Source organism: Stegostoma tigrinum, chromosome 33 (assembly GCF_030684315.1).
Source record: "Stegostoma tigrinum isolate sSteTig4 chromosome 33, sSteTig4.hap1, whole genome shotgun sequence".
Lineage (NCBI taxonomy): Eukaryota > Metazoa > Chordata > Chondrichthyes > Orectolobiformes > Stegostomatidae > Stegostoma > Stegostoma tigrinum.
Genome location: NC_081386.1, coordinates 6,714,391 through 6,736,132, shown reverse-complemented (window position 1 = coordinate 6,736,132; position 21,742 = coordinate 6,714,391). Strand labels below are relative to the sequence as shown.

The 21,742-nt window shown below is 40.4% G+C and overlaps 1 protein-coding gene across 1 annotated transcript in view; it reads left to right on the top strand.

Moving 5' to 3' along the window:
• Positions 1-21,479, top strand: part of adamtsl3 (ADAMTS-like 3) — a 582,072-nt gene extending 560,593 nt beyond the window's left edge. The window contains exons 28-31 of the mRNA XM_048563174.2: positions 15,384-15,591; positions 17,028-17,137; positions 18,773-18,987; positions 19,239-21,479. Coding sequence (XP_048419131.1) covers positions 15,384-15,591; positions 17,028-17,137; positions 18,773-18,987; positions 19,239-19,354 — 649 coding nt within the window. The 3' untranslated portion in view covers positions 19,355-21,479. The remainder of the gene's footprint in view (positions 1-15,383; positions 15,592-17,027; positions 17,138-18,772; positions 18,988-19,238) is intronic.
• The last annotated feature ends 263 nt before the right edge of the window (positions 21,480-21,742 follow it).

The window sequence follows — 21,742 nt, the reverse complement described above, 5'->3', positions numbered from 1 at the left end:
GAAGAAATTCTTCCTCATCACAGTTCTAAAGGGCCTCCACTTCACACTGAGGCTCTACCCTTGGGTTCTAGTCGCTCCCACTAGTAGAAACATCTTCTTCCTATCCACTCTATCCAGGCCTCTCATTATTCTGTAAGTTTCAATCAAATCCTTCGAAACTCTATGAAGTACAGACTCAGAGTTCTCAACTGCTCCTCATAGGACAAGCCCTTCATCCCCAGGATCCATTCCTGTAAACCACCTCTAAACACCTTCCAATGCCAGCTCAATCTTCCGTAGATATGGGGCTCAAAACTGCGCTCAATATTCCAAATGCAGTCTGACCAATACCTGATACAGCCTCAGCAGTACATACCTGCTGTTGTATTCTCGCCCTCTCAAAATGAATGCTAAAATTGCATTTGCGTTCCTAACTGCCGACTGAACCAGCATGTTAACCTTAAGAAAATCCTGAAGGACTCCTAAATTTCTTTAGAATTCAGATTTCCAAAGCCTTTCCCCATTTAGAAAATAGTCTATCCTTCTATTCTTCCTGCCAATGTACACTGTCTCACATTTTCCCCAATGGTATTTCGTCTGTTACTTGTTTCCCCACTCTCCTATTCTACAAAGTCCTTCAGCAACCTCCCTGCCTTCTTAACACTACCTGTCACTTCACTTATCTGTGTGTGATCTACAAAATTGGCAATAATGCCCTCAGTTCCTACATCAATAATAATATTCCTACATCATTAATATATAAAGTGAGTAGTTATGGCCCAAAACAGGCACCTGAAGAACTTCACTTGTCACCAGTTACCATCCTGAAAAAGGACACTTTATCCTCACTCTCTGCCTTCTGCCAATACTCTATCCATGCCAGTAGCTTGCACCTAACACCATGGGTTATCTTACTTGGCAGCCTCCAGTGTAGTACCTTGTTAAAGAGACTTCATTAAGGGAGGGACAGGATTGGCAACTTAACGTTCCAAGACGCAGATGTTTCAGGCAGGATAGAGGGGGGTATAATAGGGGTGGGGGAGTTGTATTACTTGTTAAGGAGAATATCACTGCTGTACAGTGGAAGGACACCACGGATGGCTCATATGGCAAGGCAATATGGGAATGTGGGTAGAGCTCAGGAACAGGACGGGTGCAATCACAATGTTTGGAGTTTACTTGCGGCCTCCCAATAGCCAGCAGGAGATAGAAGAACAGATACGTAGGCAGATTTTGGTAAGATGTAAAAGTAACAGGGTTGTTGTCGTGGGTGATTTTAACTTCCCATATATTGACTGGGACTCACTTCGCGCTTGGGGCATGGATGGGCAGAACTTATAAGAAGAATTTAGGGGCCATAGTGGACCTAGCCCTGAGGAATGAACTAGGCCAGGTGATCGACATCTCAGTAGGGGAGCAGGTAGGGAACAATGATCACAATTCAGTAAGCTTTAAGGTACTGATGGATAAAGGTAGATGTCGTTGTCAGGAGAAGATGGTAAATTGGCAGATTGTTGAGGGCAAATCAACATCTGGTATGTGGGAGGCTTTCAAGTTTAAGTTGCTCGGAACTCAGGGCCAACATGTTCCTGTAAACGTGAAGGATAAGTATGGCAAATTTAGGGAACCTTGGATAAAGAGAAATGTTATGAGCCGAATCAAAAAGAAAAAGGAAGCATTTATCAAGTTGATGAGGCTGGGAAAACATGAAGCAAGGGTGGAATATAAGGAAAGTCGAAAGAAACTTAAGCAAGGAGCCAGAATGGCTAAAAGGAGTCATGAAAAGTAATTGGCCAACAGGATTAAGGAAAGTCCCATGGCTTTTTTTAAATGCATATATAATAAAGAACAAGAGGGTAGCCAGGCAGAGGGTTAGGCCACTCAAGGACAGGGAAAGGAATTTGTGTGGAGCCAAAGGAAATGGGTGAGGTATTAAATGTGTACTTTGCGTCAGTATACTGTAGAGAAGGACTTGCTGGATGATGAGTCTGGGAAAGGGTGTGTAGATAGTTTGGGTCATGTTGAGATCGAAAGGTAGGAGTTTTTGGGGGTCTTGAAAAACTTAATGTAGACATCACTGGGCCTGATGGGATATACCCCAGAATACTGAGAGAGGCAAAGGAGGAAATTGCTGGGACCTTGTGGGGAATCTTTGTATCCTCACTGGCTACAGGGGAAGTCCCAGAGGATTGGATATTAGCCAGTGCTGTTCCTTTGTCTCAGAAGGTGGCAAGAATAATCCAGCTAATTACAGGCCAGTGAGCCTGTAGTGGTAGGGAAATTATTGGAGGTGATTCTTCGTGACAGGATTTACTCCCACTTAGAAATAAGTGGGCATATTAGTGAGAGACAACGTGGTTTTGTGAAGGGGAGGTTGTGTCTCACGAACTTGTTTGAGTTTCTTGAGGAAGTGACAAAAATGATCGATGAGGGTAGGGCAGTGGATATTGATTACATGGACTTCAGTAAGACCTTTGACAAAGTCCCTCATGGCAGGCTGATACAGAAGGTAAAGTCACATGGAGTTAGAGGTGAGCTTGCAAGATTGATTTTAAAAACTGGTTCAGCCATAGAAGACAGAGGGTAGTAGTGGAAGGGTGTGTTTCTGAATGGAGGGCTGTAACTAGTGGCATTCCTCAGGGATCAGTGTTGGGATCTTTGCTATTTGTAATATATATAAATGATTTGTAGGAAAATATAACAGGTCTGATTAGTAAGTTTGCCAATTGACGCAAAGGTTGGTAGAATTGCGGATAGCGATGAGGACTGTCAAAGGATACAGCAAGATGTAGATCGGTTGGTGACTTGTGCAGAGAGATGGCAGATGGATTTTAATCTAGAAAAATGTGAGGTAATGCATTTTGGAAGGTTTAATCCAGATTAAAAATATACAGTAAATGACAGAGCCCTTAAGAGCACTGATGGGCAGAGGGATCTGGGTACACAGGTCACTGAAAGTGGCAATGCCGATGAAGAAGGTAGTCAACAAGGCACACAGCATGCTTGCCTTCATTGGCCGGAACATTATGTTTAAAAATTGGCAGGTAATGTTGCAGCTTTATAGAACTTTAGTTCGGCCGCATTTGGAATATTGTGTTCAATTCTGGTCGCCACAGCACCAGAAGGGTGTGGTGGCTTTGGAGAGGGTACATAAAAAATTTACCAGGATGCTGCCTGGTATGGAGGGCATTAGCTATGAGGAGAGATTGGAGAAACTTGGGTTGCTCTCACTGGAACAACGGAAGTTGAGGGCAACCTGATAGAGGTCTACAAGATTACGAATGACATGGACAGAGTGAATAGTCAGAAGCTTTTTTCCCAGGGTGGAAGAGTCAGTTACCAGGGGCCATAGGTTTAAGGTGTGAGGCAAGTTTTTTCACAAAGAGAGTGGTGGGTGCCTGGAACTCGCTGCCGTGGGAGGTAGTGGAAAAGGGTGTTGTGACAAATACATGAATAGGATGGGAATAGAGGGATACAGTCCCCGGAAGGATAGGGGCTTTCAGTTGTGATGGGCAGCATGTCCTTGTAGGCTTGGAGCCAAAGGGCCTGTCCCTGTGCTGTAATTGTCTTTGTTCTGAAAATCTATACACATCACATTCACTGGGTCTCCTTTGTCTAATTTCCCCCATTTAGAGCAGAGATGAATACATATTTTTCTGAGAAATTATTTCCTGAAAAGGCAGTGAAAGCAGAGTCTTTTCAGTATTTGTTAAGGCAAAATAATTGTGGAACAGGCTCAAAAGCCAAATAAATGAGCCCTGTTCCTTGTTTGTATTTTTCTATATATTCCGGACTTATACCCTGTAGCAGGTGAACAGGCATTGCCATAGAAAGGTGAGCTACTTGCTGCAAACCCCTAACCTTCTCTTGCAGCCATTGTGTTTTCATACAGCTGGCCCAGTTCATTCTTTTGTTCAGTGGTAATCCCCGGGATGTTAATAGTGGCAATTCACTGATGGTAATGCATTGAATGGAGAAACCCTAACCCTAATTCTGTCACATAGGAGATGGTCATTGCCTCCCTCTGTGTGGCATGATGTCCAGGACACAGGCCTCAGTATCTGAAAAGTCATGAATGGTGCTAAGGATTTTACAATCATCGGTGAAGTTTCCCACTTTCGACCCTTATGATGGACTGAAGGTCATTGATGAAGCAGCTGGTGATTGATGCAGTGCAGACTAGCCTGAGGAACTCCTGCAGTGATATCCTGGGACTGAGATGATTGACATCCAGCAATCACAACCGTCAACATTCTGCTGGATATGACTCCAAGCGATAGAGAGTTTTTTCCTGATACCCATTCACTTCAGATCTTTTCAAACTTCTTGATGCCACATTCAATCAAATTCAGGCAAGTGGCTTAATGTAAAGGGTAGTCACTCTCACCTCACCTGCACAGTTTGGCTCCTTTCTCCATGTATGGATGGACAGTGCTGTGAGGCCAGAAACCAAGTTACCCTGACAGAGTCCAAATTGAGCATCAGTGAGCAGGGTGATGGCATGTAAACACTGCATGGATAGCACTGTTGACAACAACTTCCATCACTTTGCTGATGATCAAGAGGTCGTTATTGACCAAGTTGTATTTGTGCTTTTATTAATGGACAAGACATACTGGAGTAATTTTCCACATTGCCAGTGTTGTAGATGTAATGGAATAACTTGGATGGGGGTGCAGCTAGTTCTAGAGCACAAGTCTTCAGTTCAGTTGCTGATATGTTGTCAAGTCTTCAAGGTTTTGTGGTATCTAATGACAACAGTTACTTCCGGATGACGCATGGGGTCAAAATATTTTAAATGGGTCAACGCCTAAGCTAACATAGTGGGTAGAATTTGATCCACACTTGCTGAGGTTGAAACAGACACTTGTTAGTGCTCTTTCCCGGCCTAGTTAAAACCTGTAACATTAGGTACTGAACAGGTGACTTCAGTAACGTTTGTGGAATACTTAACCAGTCAGCTGGTTGTCATCTTGAGTGGCTCCTGCTTTTATTTCGACAAAATGCACATGTTATTCATCTGGCTATTACCACTGTTCGGAATCTCATTGAGTGTCCTGTTCTCCCACCTGTGACCCTTGCGCTACCTCCCTGACTGCCCTAGATCCTGCTGTGCTCCTGTGCTCAGGAGTTTCCTTAGCTAAGAAAGATCCTTACAGCTGCCAGTCAGAATTTTTGAAACTTTCCTGTGGGAATTCTCGCCGAGAAGAATCACAGACCGCAAGTTTTGAAGTGTGACCAATTGACCAGTATTTAAATTTATGATTGACAAACCATTTCTCATCCAGACAGTTTAAAGTCAGATAACTATTCCCAAACATGCCTTTATGGCTCTTTCTTAAAGAAAATAAATATTGTTTGAAACAGAAATGAAATTACTGGAGAAAAGCAGCAGGTCTCGTAGCATCAGTGGGTAGAAAGCAAAGCTAATGTTATGAGTCCGATGACTCTTCATCAGAACTGTTAGTGGCCAAAGAAAACTGGTATTTATGCTGAAGATGATTTGTGGGGGAGACAGAATGGAAGAAGGAAGAGGTGAGTGGATACATGGAGATGGAGCTCAGTGGGAGAGAGTGGGAAACAGGGGTGTTATGGATATCAAGCTGAATAAGTGAAAATAAGGGCTAAGTGTGAGAAAATGGGTTAGCTGTGCTGAATTCAGCCCATGTAATGTGATAATGGACCCATGGGAACCTGTGACTCTGCTAAAAGAAATCCATGTCATAACAGGACCGTGTGTGGAGTGGATAAAAAGCAGGGAAGGAAGGACTCAAACTCTGAAGTTGTTGAACTCTGCAGGGTCCCCAAGCAGGAAATGAGATGTCCTTTGAGCTTGTGCTGTGGCTCGTTGGAGCACTGTAGCAGACCTGAGACAGAAATGTTGGTGTGGGAACGCAGTGGTATATTGGAGTGGCAGGCAACTGCAAGCTCAGGGTCATTTTTGAAACAGAACATAGATGTTCTGCAAAGCAGTCGCCCAGTCTGTATCTTTTCTCCCCAGTGTAGAGGACACAATATTGTGAACAGTGAATACAGGAGACTAGATTGAATGACTTGCAGGTAAATCATTGCTTCAACTGGAGGGTGCATCTGTGATCTTGGATGGTGAGAAGGGAGGAGGTAAATGGCAAGGTGTTATGCTTTCTGCGATTGCACGGGAAGGTGCCGTAGGAAGGGATGTTCACGGGATGTGAATTTGCTCGCTGAGCTGGAAGGTTAGTTTTCAGACATTTCGTCACCATTCTAGGTAACATCATCAGTGAGCCTCTGACGAAGCGCTGGTGTTATGTTCCGCTTTCTATTTATCTGGTTAGGTTTCCTTGGGTTGGTGATGTCATTTCCCGTTCTTTTTCTCAAGGGATGGTAGATTGGCTCCAAATCAATGTGTTTGTTGATGGAGTTCCAGTTGGAATGCCATGCTTCTAGGAATTCTCGTGCATGTCTCTGTTTGGCCTGTCCTAGGATGGATGTGTTGTCCCAATCAAAGTGGTGTCCTTCCTTATCTGTATGTAAGGATACGACTGATAGTGGGTCATGTCGTTTTGTGGCTAGTTGATGTTCATGTATCCTGGTGGCTAGCTTTCTGCCAGTTTGTCCAATGTAGTGTTTGTCACAGTTCTGGGGATGTCACAGGGATGTTCACATTGGAGGTGCAGTGGACCAAGGTGTCCTGGAGAAAATGATTCCTGCGGAATGCTAACTAGAGAGGGGAGGGATGTCTGGGTGTGGCATCCCGCTGGAGGTGACCAAAATGGTGACTTAAAATCCTTTGGATGCAGAGGTGGGTGGTGTGGTGAGTGAGGACCAGAGGGAGCATACCTTTATGAGATGGAAGGAAAGAGGTGAGGGCAGAAGTACAGGAGATGGGTCTGACATGGCTAAGAACACTGTCAACCATGGTGTCAACGATTTCTTGGTTGGGGAAAAAGGTGAACATTCCTGAGGCACCTCCCACTCCCTTCAGAAGATGGTATTGTCAGAACAGATGTGATGAAGAATCTGGGAGAATGGGATGAAGTCTTTACTGGAAACAGGATGTATAGTCAAGGTAAATGTGGTCATTGGATTTGTAGTGTATATCGGTGGCCAGCCTATCCCACAAAATGGAATGCAAGGTAGGGAAGGGAAGAGCGGAGTCAGAGATGGACCAGGTAAAAGTGAGAGGCGGTAAAGTTCCTTTTATGATGGTGTGAACCAAGCAACATTAAAGGATTCAATATAGATCAGCTGCAAGTTTGTCAAGGTTTTGTGCATACTGTTAGCTGTCAAAAGAGGTATGTGCTTTAAATGAAATTTACTGTATGAGATGACTACCATTTTGCAAGTTGGCTGTTCACTTCCAGCAGCCAGAGCAATGGAAAGTAATGAAGTGTGATTGAATTGTTAGCTGTCACATAAAGAAGAGAACAACAATACAAGATAGGACCTTCACCTCAGGTTATTAAAAATGACTCTATTAGGTTTAAGCCTGATGGATACAAAAGACTGGATGATGCAGTTTCCTCTGAAACTGCAAGTATCAATGTATATCAACAAGCAGGAACTATATCAATGAAAAAGCTTGCAAAAGGACTACAATGATTGGGTGTGAATCTGATACTTTATTAAATTTTCCCAAAGTTTAAAATATAAAATTTTCCTATTCATCAATTTAATTTTTTTCTTAAAGGGCACAAAATCTTAGAATTTTTCTCTCACTAGGAGTACTTTCACCTCCACCGGTGTTTGCAGTGGTTGAAGAAAATAGCTCACTGTCACCTTGTCAAGGACATATCAACATGGGCAACAAATGCCTTGTCAGTGATACCTAAGTCCTGATAGTGAATTTGAAGAAATAGACCTGCCTGATCATCAAGTGAATACCAGGTTTTCTGGTTCTACCTTCTGTTTGCTGTTAACCACATGATTCATTATTTATACCCAATTTATTTTTCCACACAGCTTCATTTATGCAGCCTGGATAAGAATCCAATCCAGTTTGTGGCCTTGGGGGGGGGAAAATTGATGGAGTGGCTCACCACTCAATCTGTCTTTTTGAAGAAAGATCATGATAATCTGTTTCTCTCTTCAGATATTGTCTGATCTGTTGAGTATTTTCAGCATTTAGCATTTTATTTACATAACTTTGAGCCTGATAGCTCATGAACAATAGCAAGTCACCTTAGCTCCTTCAACAATGCCTTCTAATGCCCCATCTCTACCCTGTGAAAGATCAAGGGAACAGAAAGTTGGAAATACCATCACCTGCAAGTTTCCTTGACATCAAAGTAAGATGCTATTTCTTCACAGTCTCTGGATCACAATCCTGGAAGTACCTTCCAGACTGATGAGGATATATTAAGCAAACCTAAGTTTCTAAACAAGACCTCACAACTAACATGCATTGTCTGAGCTAAAATGTCACCTCTCCTTTACACTAATAAAATCTTTAGTTCTTTCAGGGCAGTGACTTGAAAGAAGTTTGGGGATTTACATATACATAGTAAGCAAATAAAACATTTTAACTGATTAAAGATTTAACAACATCTTAGTTTTGTTTTAATACATCCTCACTAGTGGTGTGACCCTTTATAAATTTTGTGTCCAATATCACTTCTCTCACTAACACCTTAAGAAGGAACAAAGCTTCAAAAGTTTCTGTTTTCAAATAAACCTGTTGGACTATAGCCAGGTCTTGTGTCATTTCTGATTTCTGTAAGATCCCCTATTTTCAGAGCTACCTCTTTCCATACTCGTTCTGGCTGATATGTAGTTGGGATAAAAACAAGGTTTTTTTTTCCAATATTTTAATTACAATATTTTAAATCTGTTTTACATTAGATATCTTGGACAAAAACAGATATTTCTGGAGAAGCTGCTGTTTTTATTCTTGATTTACAGTTCTTTCAGTTTTTATTTGGTTTGTATTTGGAACTTGCCTCCTTGCATTACCTGTGGTTGAGGGTGGGATCCACCTTTGGGATCTCAGTTTTGATTTCTTATTCGACTGTACTTGAGGATTGTCAAGCATAAGTTCAGTCTTGGTGCAATATGATTTCAAAATTGGACTTGCACAGCCGGTGAATACCTGTCACCTCTGATGTCTTCACTTTGTGAAGCACTGTGTGGTGTGGAAATCATTATTTCGACTATATGTACCTTTAAACTACAAGAGAAGGTAGTCACAAATGTTTATTCTGCTTGGTTCTTGGGATGGAGAATCCACATAAAAATGGTTTTCTGCTGTCATAAATTCTTATGCCAAACACTTGCTTCTAATTTTACTCATGTGTAATTCTTCTGAACTTCACTTGCAGTGCTAATTTAATATGTTGAATTGTCAGCATGCCTTGAATGCCCCTTGAGATTCTATTGCACAATGTGTTCTTTCATGCTTGCCTTGTGCAATAATCTGAACTCCAGCTGTAATGAGCTATTGGTTCCAACCCAAGTTCAAACTTCCAGCGCAACCTCCAAATTTGCTGTGACTCTAATGTGAACACCATGATATAGGTGCTTTTTAGGATGTGAGTGAAATTAAATTGGAAGTGAAACTCAGAAAAAATCATGTCATCGTCTTGACAACCTGCTGGTTTTACTGCAATGCAGCGTAATTTCAGGCCATCTGCTTTCTTTAACGTAGAAAGCGCCGTGGTTGTGGTTTTTTTAAATTGTAATATTTAATTTGTCAATTAAACGCAGTGAAGATTCTCTAGTAGCAGTGCATGTCTGTAATGCAAGTGGACTCAATCACAAGAATTACAACACTCAGAGCTTTAATTGCCTATCTTCTGCTAGGTGATTGCTGGAACGGTGCAGTTTTTGGGGTACCTTTTTTTTTTAAGTATAACTGCAAACCTTCTCAGGGCATTTGTGCTGTGTGAGACCAACACTTGATCTATTGGATTTCTGATGAGAAGATCCATGCAAATATAGGCAGCCAGAGATCATTGAAAACCAGGAAGCATTTTTATTTTACATTCACAGGATGTGTGTGTCGCAGCTGAGCGAGCATTTATTGCCCATCCCTAATTGCCCAGAGGGCAGTTTAGAGTCAACCACATTGCAGTGGGTCTGGAATCACATGTAGGCCAGACCAGGTAAGAAAGGCAGCTTTTTCCCTAAAAGGCATTTGTGAACCAGATGGATTTTTCCAACAATTGACAATGGATTCGTGGTCATCATTAGATTCTTAATTCCAGATTATTTTAATTGAATTCAACTTCTACCATCTACCATGGGAGGACTTGAATCCTGGCCCAGAACGTTTCCTGGTTCTCTGGATTAATAGTCCAGCGATAATACCACTAGGCGTTTGCCTCCCACTATTTTTGGCACATTGAGCCTAAAATGTGCAGAAAAAAAGTCCAGAAGAAAGCTACAGAGGAAGGTTGAAACTCAGTAATGGACATCTGGATAGTGTAGGAGGCAAAAAGGAAACTGAGCTAAAGAATATCTTAGAGATTTTGCAGGATCTCACTGTGTGTAAATTAGTTGCCCATATACATACAATAGAATATTTCCAATTGCTCCATTGATTGCAAAACAAGTTGGGAAATCCTATAGGATATTTCATGAATGGCAATCATTTCCTCCTTTCAATGTTTATTGTGTTTTTATTTTTTATGCATTTACGTTTATTTGAAAGAGCTAAACTTGAAAGGCAAATTGTCCAAGGTATATTCTCAGCCTCCATTTGACTACCAGCAGTGAGGGCCAACCATATACAATAGATACCTTGGACAAAAGGTATTTCTGGAGACACTCAGCAGGTCTGGCAGCATCTGTGGAGGGAAAGCAGATTTAACATTTCAAGGCCATGACCCTCCCTACAGAACTGAAGATCTTGGAATTTACCATGTATTGTATGTTTCTGTAACCAGGCAATCAGCACGATTCACAGCTCCTCAGATATTGAAGACATTCACGTTCCTCTCCAACAAGATGGGCATGACATCAGGCTCGGTCTGACAAGTGTCGAATAGCCTTCAAGCCACATATGTGCCAAAGAATGACCATCTGTAACAAGAGAATTCAACTATCTTTCCCATCTACAGGGACTGATGCAGCAAATACACAGGGCACGACCACCTGCAATTTCCCTCCAAGCCAGTCGCCATTTATTGTCTTTACTGACAGCATTGTGGGTGTCCCTAAAGGAATCAACTTCAGCAGTTGAAGAGGGCAGCTCACTGCCACTTTCCTAAGGATAATTAGAAATGGGCAATAAATGTTGGCCAAACCAGTAACTCTCAAATTTAAAAAATAATTGAGAAAGATAAACAACACTTTGCACTTATATTGCAACTCAAAGATGAAAAATTGCCCCAAAATGCTTCAGAATCAAAACAAAAAGAAATTCAAGCTGTCATTTCTACTTTGCGCTGTCATCCTAATAAACATGTCATTGTTTGAGACTTTGTCAAATACAGACCAAAAACGTTATATTTATTGTTAGAGTTGAATCTTATTCGGTTAAAGTTTGGCGCAGAATGCTGGGTTTATGAAAGTTGTGTGTTAGCCAAAAATAATGTGTTGATAAATGGGAAACATCAGGCAATCAAAACACTGAGAAACATATTGCCAAACTATTCCCAATATGAAAAGGCTCTATTGTCAGTTCATCAAAGATACAAAGTCAAAGATCAATTCCAAACTGCAGGATTATTAGATAGACTCCACGGAGTGGTGGAAGATTGTAAAAATATGTTTCCAACATAAGGACCTGATAGAACTCTCCCTCATTCTGCGAAGGTAGTGTCCCATGCCTCATTTTTGTGGACATTGCCAAAGCAAATCTGTCACCCAAAATTGAAGATCCAGTACCAAATGTTCCATTAGACCCCAGTAACTCCATCGGCCAAGTAAAGAATTGTGCTCATGAAAGTTCAACGTGTTGAAAACCTGGATCCCAGAAAAATTGCTAACCCCAAAGGCACAGGTTGTTGGTCTCTCCAAACACTCTTTGTGTAACCAGCTGCTCTCTTGCTCATCTATTTCAATTAATGCTGTCAAATCATTTCCCAAATCAGTAAAAAGCTACAAACCTCATGTGCAACTGTAAGAGGGGTCAAGGTCAGACTCTGATAACTACATCCCAGAATCTCTTCTGCCAATTATGTCAAAACTCTTGAAAAGTATAGAGAGCAAGAAGCTGTTAAATTATCTCGGTCTCAACAAGTTATTGTTTGCTTGCCAAGTTGGCAGAGAAGCAAATCAGCAATTCACATTTCTCAATTTCATTGTCCAACACCAAGGCTATTTAATAGCCTGGGTTAAAATGAGAACAGCTCCTCTAGGCATTGGAAGTTGTCCTGATACCTTTAAGAGATACCTGTTCTGCAAAACTGATGTCCTTTTACTCCCAGGTAACAAAGGCTGCAAACATTGTTGCAATGAAGTTTTTATTGACAAAATTTCTCAACTTCTAGTGCACTGACCCATCTCTAATAAAACTATTTCACCTGTTTCAGTCTTTAAACATGGACCCAGCCAGAAATCCAATGGTTTTCTCAGTGTCAGGCTGTAAACCCCAACATTCATTGATTTTTCAATAAATATTTTATCCTAAATATTGGATTTTCCACACAACAGTACTTTCTGTATGAACTGCTAATCTGGCTGTTGCATTGACCGGGGCCAGAACCACGTAGAATATAACAAATAAATATCCATCAATATATCTGTGCATTGCATTAGTGAAGATGGTTGGCCCCATTTTGCTTTTCATGATCATCAGGAACAAAATAAGTTTCATTATGCAATTTCTGCATTGGTTAATTTCCAATTTGAAAAATGAATTAATGCCAAACACAATACTGCAGATTCTGGAAATCTTGTAACAGTAAATGTTGGAGAAACTGCGCAGATCATGCAGGATCTGTGGAGAGAAAAACAGTTAATCTGTGAGGTTGATGACCTCTGATTAAAATTGATAAATGAGTTGTTAAATATTAGTTGTTAAAATATATGAATGCATTTACCTTTTACACACTGACATCATGAATGATATTTTCAAGCCTTATTTGATATGTCTAATGAAATGGAAAGATATGCAGATAATTCAAAGTAGCATCGTATTGACAGAAATAATGACAATGATAAAAGTGAAGAGAGATTCGCATTCGTACAGGGGTTTTGCAACCTTATGATAACCCAAAATATTTTACAGCCAATGAAATACTTTTGCAATACTGTAATTTATGAAGCTAATTTGCATGTATACCCAAATGGATGAATGTGATCGTGCCAGATAATCTGTTTTGGGTGTTGAGTGAGGGATAACTGTTGTTGGCCTAGATACTGGCAAATTCTTCTATTCTACTTCCAAATAATGGCCCAGAACTTTTTAGGCCCATCTGAGGAAGCTGGTGAGAATTTAATCTGGATCATATCAGTTGGTAAAATTCTCACCTCAGGAGTAAAAAGGTTGTGAGTTCAAAGCCCACTCCAGGACATGAGCACAAAATTCTAGACAACACTGCAGTGAGGAAATGCCACACTGTTAGCGGTAATGCCTCTTAAATGAGGTATCAAGTTGAGACTTTGCCAGGGGGATGTAAAATATATGATGCTGTTTTGTAGAGCAGCAGAGAAGTTGTCCCTGGTGCCCTAACTAATACTTGTCCCTTTTACTCCATGCCCCACGCACCTCCATATTTTCTGCATATGAACTGACGTTTTCCCAGCCACCATCAGTTCTGAGGAAGGGTCACTGAACCCGAAATGTTAACTCTGTTTTCTCCTCAACAGATGCTCTCGGACCTGCTGAGCTTTTCCAGCAACTTTGTTTTTGTTCCTGATTTACAGCATCAGCAGTTCTTTTGGTTTTTATTTAATACTTGTCCCTTAATCAGCATCATAAAAACAGATTATTGGGTCATTATCACATTGCTGTTTGTGGGAGTTTGCTGTTTACAAATTGGCTCCTATATTTCCTAGATTACTACAGTGGCTACACTTCAGTAGCATTTCGTTGGCTGTATGGAACTTTGTAACCTTCCAAGGCCATGAAGTACGTTATATAAATGCAAGTCCTACTCTCAGTGGTTCTCATGGCTGTCTCACAGCGCCAGGAATCCAAGTTTGATTCTAGCCTTGGGCAACTGTCTGTGTAAAGTTTGCACATTCTCCCCATGTCAGGTGGGTTTCCACTAGGTGCTCTGGTTTCCTCCCATTGTCCAAAGATATGCAAGTTAGGTGGATTGGCAATGCTAAATTGCCCGTAGTGTTCAGGAATGCGCAGGTTGGTTAATCACAGGAAATGCAGGATTACAGGGATAGGGTAGGTGGATGGGTCCGGGTGGGGTGCTGTTTGGCGGGTCAGTGCGGACTCATTGGGTCAAATAGCCTGTTTCCACACTGTAAGGATTCTATCATCTTTACCAAAGACCTCACTGCCAAGCAGAGCTTTCCCTCAGTACTGCGTTGGAATATCAGCCTACATTTTAGCACCTCAAGTTCCTGGCATAAGGCTTGAACTCTCAACCTCTTGATCCAAAGGCAAGTGTGTTACCACTGAGCCACAGCTGTGAGGTCAATGAAGAACTTAAGCAACAAAGAACAGTTAAGAAGTCTATATTTCACTTGAAACTAAATGGAATATTCTATTACTTACATTGTTTGATCCTTTACAATTATGGGTGTAGAGTGGTAGGGAGCAGGGTACATGGCATTGGCTGATTAAACAAAGGGACTTAATGGAAGGACTATCAAGTGCAAGTTGAAATTGTCGCAACGTTACGCATTTGTTTAACAAAATTAATCACTAGCATTGTTGCTGCCATTTAACATAAGCGTAATGAAATTAGCAATATTGGTTCATTCGAGATAATTGAATTATAATTAAGTCAACGTACTTGCTATAACATTTTTGATGATGAGCATATTGGAGATTGGGTGTCACGATAAAAAGCAGAGCCATGGTACAGTCCAATCATCTCATGAAAATGAGCAACACAATCCATAGACAAAAAATGTTGTATCCATCAGCATATTACTTAATGTCCACATGCTGCATTCAGCCTTCAAGCTGTCACCAGGACAATTTTGTGCAGGAGGTTCTGAAGTTGCAGGTAATGAAAATATGGGATTTTGATTTAATGACTCAGAAGAATATGATCTTGTCACTGTAGTTGGTATTGTAATTTGAGTGAGCACTATCCCTAGCTCTATCTTCAGCATTTATTTTGCATTCCCAACTGCCATTTTTGATAACAAGTTAACCACTTTGTAAACACAATGAATACTTACAGCTTCAACAAAAATAGTCTCGTGAATGTTAACTTTATTAAGCATGTTAGCAAAATTGACTCTGCCTTATTTAGCCTTTTTTTGTCATCACTAAGAAATGATTTTGCATTAACTCAAATCATTTCATAATATTAAAAACTGCCTTTTTATTAAGCCAATTTGTGTATCTCTAGGTGGGTTGTGATGCCATTGTCAGAGTGTTCTGTCTCCTGCGGGAAAGGAATTCGCCAGCGCAGAGTGACATGTGAGCAGCTAACAGCCACTGGAACAGTAAGAACATTACCTCCTGTGTATTGTGGAGACAACAGAGAACAGCCTGCTGAAGTAGAGGATTGCTTATTACAGCCTTGCGCAAGGTGGAACAGTCCATCGTGGGGACAGGTAATGCTACATATCTCTGCTAAGAATTATTTGGTTCTTTTTGATATGAATGATGATCATGATGAAGAATGAAAGAGTTTGAAATTTTGCTGAGGCCATATTATGAGCATGCTTGTGAAAGCTCTTGTGTGGAATTCCTACTGACCCCTCTTGTACAAAACTCTCCTAAGAATTTTACTCTAATGACTTTCTTTTCAGCGAAAAAATAGCAGAACTACAAGCCACAGGAATTTTATAAAATATAGTTTTAATGATATTGTTGATACGGTGTTAGATTAAGTGCCATCCCGGTCTTTATTTTGGTGAAAACTGTGATGTGAGTTTCTAAATACAGCAATTGGCTTGTCAATGATGTTAATGTATAAACCCTAATCTGTTTATATTCATAATCCATGATTTAATAGTTACAAAAAAAATTGTCAAAGGGGGAGCTTTTCTCCAGTTCATGATCTTCTGATGGCATCATATGACACCAGCCATTTAATCTTGTTGCTGTGCAGTATGTCATTCATGCAGTTAGTATGTTGTGCAACTGCCCTGCAGTTGACATTTGATTAGCAAAGTGTAAATCAGTAGCCATTAAGTTATTGGTAATCGACAAAATTCTGCATTAGAACACTTGATACTGGTTACTTCGCTTAACACCTTACTGCATTTAATTCCCTGATGTCATGGGAAAATAGGTGAGTCTGCCAAATGTTACATATTGCATTTTTCTGGAGGTTTAAGCCAAGTACAGCGAACATCTTATTAAAAAAAAGTTTACCTGCACAAATAACATTTAAGCAGTATCTTTGCTCTTTTTTTAAGCAACTATTCTGTTGGGTCTCAGACATTCAGTTGCTGTAAGATATGTATTCTCATGGCATTGCATTCAACTGAGGTTTGCAAAGATATTTCACCTTTAAGGTAACCCAAAGGTTTAAAGGCCTTGCTGTAAATTCAATGGAATGAATAACAAATACACAACGAGGAGAGCAAGCAAGAAAAAAGTGAATGGATCTCTGGAAAATGTAAAGTGAGTGATTCCAATTATGACAGACTGTGAAAAAGACACTATGAAGTCCATACCTATTTTAGTTCAATGATGAAGGAGGGGACCCTCCACATTTTTTGTGGTCATCTTTTTTGATTGAAGCACCTTTAGACAGTTTATTGGATCAAAGGTTCCATAATGGTCGAGATTGTTGTTAGCCACTGAAATAACCTAGGCCCCTGTTGTATGATGACTGAATAAATGAGTAAGCATGAGCACAACAATGTTATAGGTTTTAGCTTGGTATTGCTAAGCTACAGTCCACAAACTCTGTGGATCAGTATATTTATTGCCGCTAATAAAGTTATTAATATATCTCATTATTCTGTCAAAACCCACATTCTTTCAGCACATAACATCTTCAGTACCCCCAGCAATAAACACTTGTTTTGTTTCACAGTGCTCTGGTCGCTGTGTGGGTCACAATGTTGCAGTACAGCACCGTCAAATTGTATGTCAGTATACGAATGGAACTTCAGCCACAGAAATCACCTGTGACCAAATCAAAAGGTACTAAGCAACTGATTGAAAATAGTTTCTTTGTTGACATTTGTGACCCTACCATTTACGTGGCAAAGTTATTGAAAACTATTTATGAATGGTGATGATTTCCCTAATTTTAAATCATTTGAAGTATTTGAAATAGTAACGGGAGGTTTGTTTAAAGTGAGCTTTGCGATATCACTGATGGGTTCACCTGGAGAAAATTATTTTCATTTCTACGTTGAAGTCAGACAAGTTGAGTGAGAGGGCAAATGCATAGTAGTATAATGTGGACAAATGTGACATTAACCACTTCGATAGCCAAAACAGGAAGGCACCTTATTGTCTGGCTGGCGATACATTGGGAAAGAGACAGTGCAACAAGAATTGGTTGTCCTTGTACATCCACCACTGAAAGTAAGCATGCAGGTTCACAGAGCAAATGGTATGTTGACCTCTGTAGTGAGAGGATTCAAGTACAAGAGGAGGGATGTCTTGCTGGAGTTGTACATGGCCTGGGCGAGACTACACCTGGGGTATTGGTCTGCTCTCGTCTTAGTTTTCAAATCCATGCAGGGCCTAGCCCCCTCTCTATCTCTTTAACTCCCATCAGCCTCTCTATCCTGCAAGGTACCTATGCCCATCTAATCTGGTCTTTAGAGCATCCCCGACTTTAATTGTCCCACCACTGGTAGCCATGCCTTTAGTTTTGTTAGCTCCAAACTCTGGATCCTCTGTAATTCTGGGTTAAGGATGCAAATCCAAGAGAAGGATATTATTAAATTGGAGAAGGTTCAGTAAAGGTTTACCAGAATGTTACCGGGACTGGAAGGTTTGAGTTGTAAGGAGAGGCTGGATAGGCTGGGACTTTCATTACTGGAGCGTATGAGGTTCAGAGGTGACCATATTGGGGTTTATAAAATCATGAGAGGCATAGATAAGGTGAATAGCAAAGGTCTTTTCTCTAGGGTGGAGGGAGTTCAAAATTAGGGGGCATATTTTTAAGTTAAGAGGAAGAAGATTTAAAAGGGACCTAAAAAGTGGAAACTTTTTCACACAAGGTGTTTCATATCTGGAATGAACTGCTAGAAGAAGTGGTGGATGTCAGTACAATCATAACATTTAAAAGACTGTTGGATATGTCCATGAAAAGAAAAGGTTTAGAGGGATATGGACCAAATGCTAGCAAGCGGGACTAGGTTAGTTTGGAAAATTTGGTCAGCATGGACAAGATGGACCGAAGAGTCTGTTTCTGTGCTGTATGACTGTATGCCTCTATATTGTTAGAAATTGTTGTTTGCCCCGTATATAGCTAGGGCCCTTATTTTATGGTAACTGCATAAAATCTTCGGTATGTAGATTTTTGATGGGCTTTCATCTGAGAATTGCTTTGGCTGATTGATTAGGCTTTATGACAAACAAGTAGCTGTAATGATTTCTTTTATCAAATGGAATTCCTGGGAGATCAAGTTTCCTTGGGAATTTTGCTGATGTTGCATTCCATATCTCAGTTATCTTTTCCTACACAAACAGCAAACAAACAGCGGCATTGACGTTATCTCTCAAAATCTTCACATCCTGCAGACAGTTCCACTCACCTTCTCAAAGGCTCCCAGTCCAATCCTGCACCAATCATTAGTAACAATGTGTTGCTATCCACAGGCCAGCGTCTGCCAGAAGATGTAAATCAAGTAAATGTAACGTGGAGTGGAGAACAGGACCATGGAGACAGTGTGCAGCAACATGTGGAATTGGTTTCCAGTCTCGCCGTGTCGCTTGTATTCACAAGAGAAATAATGAGACTGTAGCTGATCAGTATTGTGGATGGAAGAAGCGACCAACCACATGGCAACGTTGCAATCTAACATCTTGTGACAGTGAGTACACTTCTACCTGCTTAACAACAAAATAAAAACTATTTCATGCAGTAAAATTTAACTTCAAACATTGGGCAGGAAGACCTCAATTTTAAACCAGCAGCTCTTCATCTATTGAATAGAATGGGGTACAAATTTGTTGGGATCACATTCTAAGTTTCTTGGGTGATAAAATTGTGGAAAATGAGAAAGCAAATCATGTTTCTCCTCTTCACTGCGGTAATATTTAGCTTTGGGTACGTTGCTTTCAGCTTCAGAAGGAGGATGTATGGATACAACACGCTACTGTGCACTTGTCAAACGTCTGAGGCTGTGCCATCTGAACACCTACAAGCAGAGATGCTGCGAATCCTGCAGAATGCTTTAAAAGATGTAAGCCACCCTCCAATGGATTATAATCAATCTATCATGGACTGTGAAGCAATTTATACAGAACTTCGTGTTGGAGAATTGACTGCAGTTGAACATGATGCTAGTTGAAGTAGAAGGATATTTTTAATATTGTTGTAAATCTGCTTGTATATACAGAAATTCACAAAAGGTTTCCTTGATATTTGTTATATTAGTCAAATTTGTACTGGCTGATTCTTAAAGCAAGAGCTACTCAACAGTTCTGCTTTTCAATCTAATATGGATTTGTTGTGCTTTACTGTCTGTGTTTTTCTCCCAAGCTATGAGCTATCTGTTCATGTTACATCATTGAAGTTGATATGGGAATTATTTTCTTCCACTTGGAGCCAGAACTTTCTCTGAATATCTCAGTGTATTGAAGTTTTGCATCTTTACAGTGCAAGTCAGGGAAAGCTTTCACATCAAGTGAGTTACTAATCAGTGTTAATCCCTTTTAATTACTGTAACCTATTTCTGACTCAAGTCAGACATTAGTTTTTTATTTGCAGTTCAGGTACTTAGAGGGAAATACATCGTTTAGGCTTTTAACTTGTAGATGCTAGGATCAGTAGGGAATTTGTCTGTTTGAACATTAGAGGAAATTGAGAAAACTGTCTTCCCAGCAGGAATTCTCCATTTGTTGGAAATACAGTTAAAACCCAGTTAGAGAATTGACTTACAATGTTAGAGGTTTATCCATCCTTTGCCCCTTTAAGAGTGCATTTTCCTCACAATGAAAGCGTTGAATTTACAGAATCATTGTAAAGAAATATCACAATCAGCTACCGATATTGCATGCTTGGAGGCTGATCTCACTGAGTGTCCCTGTTTGACTGCAGTATTCTATTCTCAATGCAGACCTGGTTACCTGGATGGTATCTCCAGCTGCGGTAACTAAGTCATATTACGGTACTTCTTCTAGTTTTATGCGTTCGTGTCTCAAGATGCTCCTTTGATGGAAAAGTAGGAAAAGGCCATTAATAAAATATTTAATGATGGCTAGTTGTAACATGTAATTAGTAACACGAGTTCATTTTATATTGCACTCCATATATAGAAGAAAATATTCAAAAAATGCAAAAACCTCTCTGCCTCTGGAGAGTCTCGACCACTTTCAGATATACTGCTAATGGTTGACCTTTTGCTGTTAACTTAATATTGCTGTAGAGACTTGAGGCCTCCGCTTTGCACAGATATGTAATACATATAATTCCCAGGGCTAAAACAGGTTAGAATCAGTGTGTGGGAATTTTTTTTATGGCAGTTCATTATAAAAAGCACATGCAGAAAATGATTCTCGTCACTAGCAGGGCAAGCTGTACACTGTATTTCTGACAGTTCCGCAATAGAATATTTATGATGAGTATATACATATGAAAAGTTACAATACAGTGATTCATTCATTCTAAGCTCCAACTAGTAACTACAAAATGCAGTATTCTGAAGAAGCGACTAAAATAATTGAATTCATTGTACTCAGACACTTCAGATTCTCTACGTTTTAGAGATAAAATTCAGGAATCACCTGAAAAAGCAACTGAAATTTCTTATTAACTCATTGTAAATTACCATTTTAAATATATGGAATTTCTCTTACACACCTTGACCATTTGTCCTTCAAATATTGCTAAAAATAGTTTTTTGTCAACAGCATGAGTGATGAACTCTCAAAAAAGCTCAAATAACAGTGTTTTATTGCGTTCGGTTGGCTCATCAAGCTGATTCATTGTTCCACAGGCGTTTCATTACCCTACTGGGTAACCTTATGAGTGCAGCCTTCGATGAGGCGCTGTTGTGTTTTCCCGCCTGTTATTTAAACTTTGGTGTCAGTTGAGCTCGATGACCTCACTTCCGGTTTTCCTTCGCAATGGAATGCGTATGGGGTCTAGCTCTATATGTTTATTGATGGTTTTTTTAGTGGAGTACCAGGCTTCTAGAAATTCCCATGCTTACCTCTGCTTTGCCTGCCCTCGTATCCTGGTGTTGTCCCGAATTGGTGGTTTTCCTTATCCATGTGGATGGAGATGAGTGAGCATTGGTCATGTATTTTTTGTTGCCAGTTGCTGTTTGTGTACCCTTGTGGTTAATTTCCTTCCTGTCTGTCTGATATAATGTTTGTCACAGTCTCTGCAGGGAATCTTGTATATGACATTGGACCTGTCCACAGTGGGTAGTGGGTCTTTGGTTCAGATGAGCAGTTGCCACACGGTTGATGTGGGTTTGTGTGCTACTGTGATGCCCAGTGGTCATAGGAGTCTTGTGGTCAGTTGAAATGTGTTCCTTATGTAAGGTAGCGTGATGTGTGTGCCAGGGCGTGAAGTATCTTCCTGGTGTCGTTTGTGTGATAGGCATCTTCTGACCCAGT